Source organism: Erpetoichthys calabaricus, chromosome 16 (genome assembly GCF_900747795.2).
Source record: "Erpetoichthys calabaricus chromosome 16, fErpCal1.3, whole genome shotgun sequence".
NCBI classification, from domain to species: Eukaryota; Metazoa; Chordata; class Cladistia; order Polypteriformes; family Polypteridae; genus Erpetoichthys; species Erpetoichthys calabaricus.
The window spans coordinates 41025765-41031764 of NC_041409.2; the positions used below are offsets into that span (position 1 = coordinate 41025765).

A 6000-nucleotide genomic window follows, 5' to 3' on the forward strand; every position below is an offset into this window, starting at 1 on the left:
GTCTCATCATAATAATAGGTTAGCAAAAATTTGGCCATACGGTAATTCTTTTATGTGTGCAGTTCTAATTGTACATGATGTATTTACTGTGAATCATTTAACCAATAAAATTATACATGTATTTAACCGGTATTAACAGTCTTTCCCGTAGAAAAATGTTATTAGTGAACTGCACTGGTTGTTAACGGGTTCCCTTTTAAAAATTAACAATGATGTTTCAGGATTTAACAAATGTTTTCCTTGCGGTGACGAGGCACGCAAGGTCCACATTTGACTCTTCCCTAATAAATTTGCCACCTACAAACATGGGCAGAAAAGCAGGCTTCTCCTCAGATGCAACGAGCCCTTAAAAGTGGGTCACTCTTTCTATTTTCTAAAAGCATCATGGAGGATCTGGGCTCCTACCTGATAAATGTAACTGCAAAATATGGTTCAGTTGTGCTAGTGTGCTGTTTCATTAAAAGGAATGTAAAGTTCCACTTCATTATTGTTTGTTTTGTTGTAGCTGTTACTACTTTCTTACAGAAAAAAAAAAAGTAAATACCCAAAAATCCCAATCAAGGAAAAATGAAATGGTGAAAACTAAAAATCAAAATAAATTAAAAAGGAATTTGTGGAAAAAAACAAAAACAAAAAAAAAAACGGATTCCATAGGGCCCTACAACCATTGCTGTTTTGCCGGGCTGCAGGTGCTGGCTGATGACAACACTGCTCAGCCAATTCTGCATAAGCAAAACATACACAATCTGACTGCTCTCATTCATGTCATGTGGCCACAAATCAGGTATGTGTCTGATCTAGGACCACATGTGAAACTGACTCAATCTGATCATGAGAAAAGTATGAGTAAAAATGGCTGACAGTCATGATAATAGAGCACTGCATCGAGACATGTGGAAAAGAAATCCAGCAGGGGTCGGAAACCTTCAGCGCCTATTATTTAACACAGAGTTACCTCCAAATAGGACTGACTTGTGCTTGATGAGCTCTGATTAGGTATGTTACTTTTAAAAGTTGCTAAATAACATTACTAACTATGAGATGGAATGCATTAATAGCAGTGCGTTGTTTTTTTTTTTTGGAAAGCTGTGGATAATCTTCAGTAGTAATGCAGTAACATTTAAGTAACACACAAAGTTTTACTTCAAGAATATAAGTATTGTGTTACATTGTTACTTTATAAAGTAATCTGACTACGTAACGCATGTCACCTCCAGCACTAAGAGTGTAGTAACCAAGAGATCAGACGTGAGCTGGAATTGTTTAGCTTGTAGTGTCATAAATTCCTAAGAGGAGGTGGCACGATGCAGAGATTAATCTTTTTAATTCAGCATCCTGCACTGACCCGATTCTAGGAGTGGAGGTCTCACATTCACTCTCCGATTATAACAAATATGCCAACTGATGTTCCACCTGCAAACATCCGTCTACTTTCTAACCACAATATACAGCTCAGGGTCAGAGAGGAGTCAAAAATCACCGTTACGTGAACAGGACAGATGCGGCAAGTAAAAAAATCAAGGAAACTCTCAAACAAAATGACAGCACTGGTGATGAAATGAGCTGCTATGTTATTTAATACAAAAATCAAATTTATTTAGTGTTTCAGTGCTTCAAAGCACAATACAGAGACATGTAATCGCAGAAACACACAGTTAGCAGGCCAAGTAAAACAGCAGGGCTGTTTGGTGTTACTTGTTTGTTGCTGGCAAATGTAATGCAGCGTCTCAGTTCTGAGCGATCAGGAAACTTCAGTCCGGTTAATCTTCTAACTTTGGCTTGCATACCCAGGCTAAGCAATAATGAAGTCTGATCACTCTTATAAAACACAACAAGGAAAGCCGATAGACAAGACCTTAGAAATAAGGCAGCCGTATAAAACTGAGAAAGTTGACTGGTTGTGGGGTTGACAGAAAAGCTGATGTTTAAAACTAAAAACTGTTTTAAAATGTGTGGTTTTCAGTTCTTTTCTACTACTGCTGTACCACACCACTCTTGTCATGTTAATAATTTTTGAATTTGATCCTAATACCAGTTTAATTTCCCAATACTCTTTTTTAACTATTGGCTACCATGGCAAAAACAGAAATCCCATTCACTGACTTCTTATTAATGGTACTTCCATTATTCAGGAGAACAATATCATTCCTTTTTCTGTAATTACAATTGGAAATGCTAACAGTAACAGCAGCTTTAGGTATCCGACTGTCATTATGTAGTCCAGTATTTTCATTTATAAATACCACCATGCGGGGTAGGCCTTGACGTGTAGCAGAGCTGGGGATTTCAGCATGGTGCTGAACTAGTGTGGTGCTGAGGTGTCACCCATTGCATGGCTGCACTTGGGTCCTAATCTGGGATCCTGAGTTGGTTTGTCATGCGGTGGGTGTAGCAATGCGCTGTATCAGTGCGTGCTCCTAACCTCTCTGTCTCTTATAAAGAATAAAATCCTTGTGGACTGCTGATTTATCTGACCCAGTGCACATTCTAAATGGACTCTGACATTTTCCCTGCAGTAACTGAGAAATACTGCTTTTAATCAGTACTAAAATAAAAATTCAAACATTGAAATATCTGTACTGTTAGAGAATTCTAACAGAATTCCAGATATTTTCATCTAAACAAACTCTTTAAAGCTGTTTGTGTAACAGTATACTTTTAAAGTCTATTAAGTTTGTAACGTTTATATTTGCAACATTAGCTTTTTAAAAGTCTCACTGAAGAGCAATATTTAAAGGGGTGAGGCAAATGTCACAAACTCCCGGTGCTTTAATTTTCCAAATCTTTCTTTTTTTTTGTTTTGTTCCGAAAATGCCTGTGTGAAGTCAATCTTATTTGCTTGACTCCTGCTGCTGCAGTATTGGAAAAACATAAGTGGTGTAGACTTCACGAAATGACACCACGAGAACTTTGTGGGGGCTTATTGCTTCAACGTTATTAAGACTTCATGGGGGACTCCCTCCAAATTGCTTCAGCACAATCAGAACATCTCTTATGACTAACAAGATGGAGAGGGAAGGAGAGCGTAGTGCAGGTAAACTGGAGTAAGACTCGGGGGTTTGCAGTTATCTGTTGCTTGCTTAGGAACCATTCTGGTACTGGTAATCATGTCCAAAAGCTGATATTGATACCCAAGTCAAAATATTTGGTACCAAAGCAACACTGCTAGATAGAGAGACTTGAAAGGCACTATATAACAGATAGATGTGAATGGCACTATATGATAGACATGAAAGGCACTATATACTATAGAAATAGCACCTTATTTGTCCTCGGGTAAACACGTAGCTTTTTGCTCTAATGTGTTTTCTCTGTGCTGCTAGAATCCCAGTTGTTGGGTCTCATTTGTTGTTTTTCGTTTTCATTCCTTTATACTTCGTTTCTTTGGTTTTACCAGCACTGCTCGCCCATTTCTATTTTCTTTGACAGCTTACACGATCTGCAGCACTGCACAGCTTCTGTTGACTTTGACTCCCATTCAATAAAATACAGCTTGTGTGTTTTGATCCATTCTTGTTTATTGAGGTGCCAGGGGGGGTTTAGGGGGGGGGTCGGTGATGTGATGCCAAGGCTGGATGAACATTTTGGGCAATCCTGGGGCACAGGAAGATGGGGGTGGGCACCTCAATGGCTGTTTCTGATCATCTGCATTCACCACTTTAATTAAAGTTCAAGTGTTTTTATTTTTCAGTTCAGAGGAACTTCAAAAATTAAAAATTTGAAAATTTAAAAATAATAATGTTAGGCTGTGGTCTAGCCATTTTCTATATTTTCTGTATGGTGGAAATTGCAACCAAACTAACTGCCAATTCAAAAAACAGGATACTCACTGCCTCAGACCCTCACTTGGGTTCAGGTCACTGAGGTCTTTTGGAATTGTGCCTGCCTTTATTACTGACCTCTGGTACATTACCTGTGATTTGTGGTTATGTGTATGGGGACACCACAGAGCCTTAATCTGTACTTGTTGCAGTCATTTGGTCACAAGGTGCCCCTGAGGTCAGTTGCACCATGGCAAAGCGGTTAGAAGATCTGGGAAGAGCACAGGGCTTAACATTCAACCTCCACACCCCATAAACTACCAGAGAGGTGACTTCAGGTCGCTGATGCCACGTGCCCTGCTCTGTACCGTCAGATATCTCCCCATACCAGCCCACCAACTCTAGAGTCCGCAGTCAGGGGCTCATACCGAGCGCCCCCTACTGCCGCCCTTCCCAGACCGCACACATCGGCGGTCGATTAGCCCCGCCTGGTTTTGGTGTCAATCGGCGCTCGGCCTCCGCTCCTGGAGCTGCGCGAGGCCTTCACTCCGCCGTCAGAGCCGCGGGGTCGATTTATCAGAAAGCTGCTCAATGGCACCACTCCATGAGGCAAGCGCACGTCCGCCGTCTCGGCGCTTACCCCCACCCCGGGGGCTATTTGATTTGTGACGTTTTTCACATTCAGAAGGGGCGACAAGAAAAGAAGGGGCAAACGAAAGACTAAGTAGGCTCCGCGGCTCGCTCTCCATCCACCATCGTTTGCAGGCTTCGGCTGCGCCGACAAGTCGCCGCCGTTTGTGGCGCTCGCCCGCTGTGACGCACGTCGCCGTGACGCAGTTGCCTTTCGCCCCCCAACTCGAAGCGACGCGCACTTTTGTGTTTTTAGCCCGTAACGCGTCCGCTGACGCCGCCGGCTGCGATCACTGCTAACCGGGGGGCTGTCAGGGGGCCGCGCGCGTAGAGGAAGAAGAAGAAAAAGCAGAAGCGGAGCCTACCCGACACCAGCCATTCCCCTCCATTATTGGAGAACTCGATTGCGTTGACACATCCAAAATGTCCCATCATGTCCTTCTTGTAGAGGCTGGTGCACCCGGTCAGCCTGCGCCGCTGGAACTCCCCCTTGAGAAGCGGCGCCTCGCGGATGCTGCGGCGGGACAAGAAGCCCACCGCGCAACGCATGCCGCAGCCCTTGGCCTCCTTCATCGTCGTCTTCTTCTCCTTCTCCACTCTCGCTGCCTTTCAAGCGGTGCCCACCTCGCATTACAAGATGTCAGATTAGGAGCGGGGCTCTCTGCGGTTCCATGCCCGCGCACTCACTCGCTGCTCTCTCTTCGGATGTTTGCACTTCCCTCTGGGAAGCTCTTCCTGCTCGGCTCCCCTCCCACCGCCACTGCCGTCATCGGCACAGCTGATCGCCCGGCGCTGCTGCGCGTTCACTCGCCGGGCGGACGGACCTACAGCGAAGCAGCTTTACACGGAAGGGCGTCGATGAAGCGAGTTCAAGGAGCAGGAGAACCCCTGCTGTGACAAAATGGGCAACGCGAGCAGTTAACGGATTTACGGGGGTTGGTGTTGAAGTCGAGTGACCTGAATCGTCTGCCGGTGTCGAGGATTTTTGAGAAGGTCAGCGCAAAAAAGCCAATCAGCAGCGGGTGCCTGGTCATAAATTAAAAAGCGCAACGTGTCGGTCCATCTGTGCCTGGCATTAAGGCGAGCTGCAGACTGGGCCAGTGATACCCAGCCACTGGTCCGCAGAACATTTTGCCGGGCCGCGAGCTTAAGTAATCGCTGGTCATGGTTTTTTATCCTGTTTGAAACTTTTCAACCAAAAAATTACAGCAACCATCCATTATCCAACCCGCTATAGCCTAACTACAGGGTCACGGGGTCTGCTGGAGCCAATCCCAGACAACACAGGGCGCAAGGCAGGAAACAAACCCTGGGCAGAGCGCCAGCCCACTGCAGGGTGTGCACACACACAGACACACACACACACCAAGCACAATTTAGAATTTCCAATGCACCTAACCTGCATGTCTTTAGACTGTGGGAGGAAACCGGAGTACCCGGAGGAAACCCACACAGACACGGGGAGAACATGCAAACTCCACGCAGGGAGCACCCAGGAAGTGAACCCGGGTCTCCTTACTGCGAGGCAGCAGTGCTACCATTACATTATGTTCTGGCCTATATATTACGTTTAGACGTTACCCAACAAGGAGTAACTGATCAATACAAA

At 44.9% G+C, this 6000-nt stretch overlaps 1 protein-coding gene across 1 annotated transcript in view; it reads right to left on the reverse strand.

Annotated features, from left to right (window-relative positions):
* Window positions 1-5278, reverse strand: part of dcaf5 (ddb1 and cul4 associated factor 5) — a 56420-nt gene extending 51142 nt beyond the window's left edge. The window contains exon 1 of the mRNA XM_028822387.2: window positions 4757-5278. Within this exon, the coding sequence (XP_028678220.1) occupies window positions 4757-4964 (208 nt within the window). The 5' untranslated portion in view covers window positions 4965-5278. The remainder of the gene's footprint in view (window positions 1-4756) is intronic.
* Window positions 5279-6000: the final 722 nt, after the last annotated feature.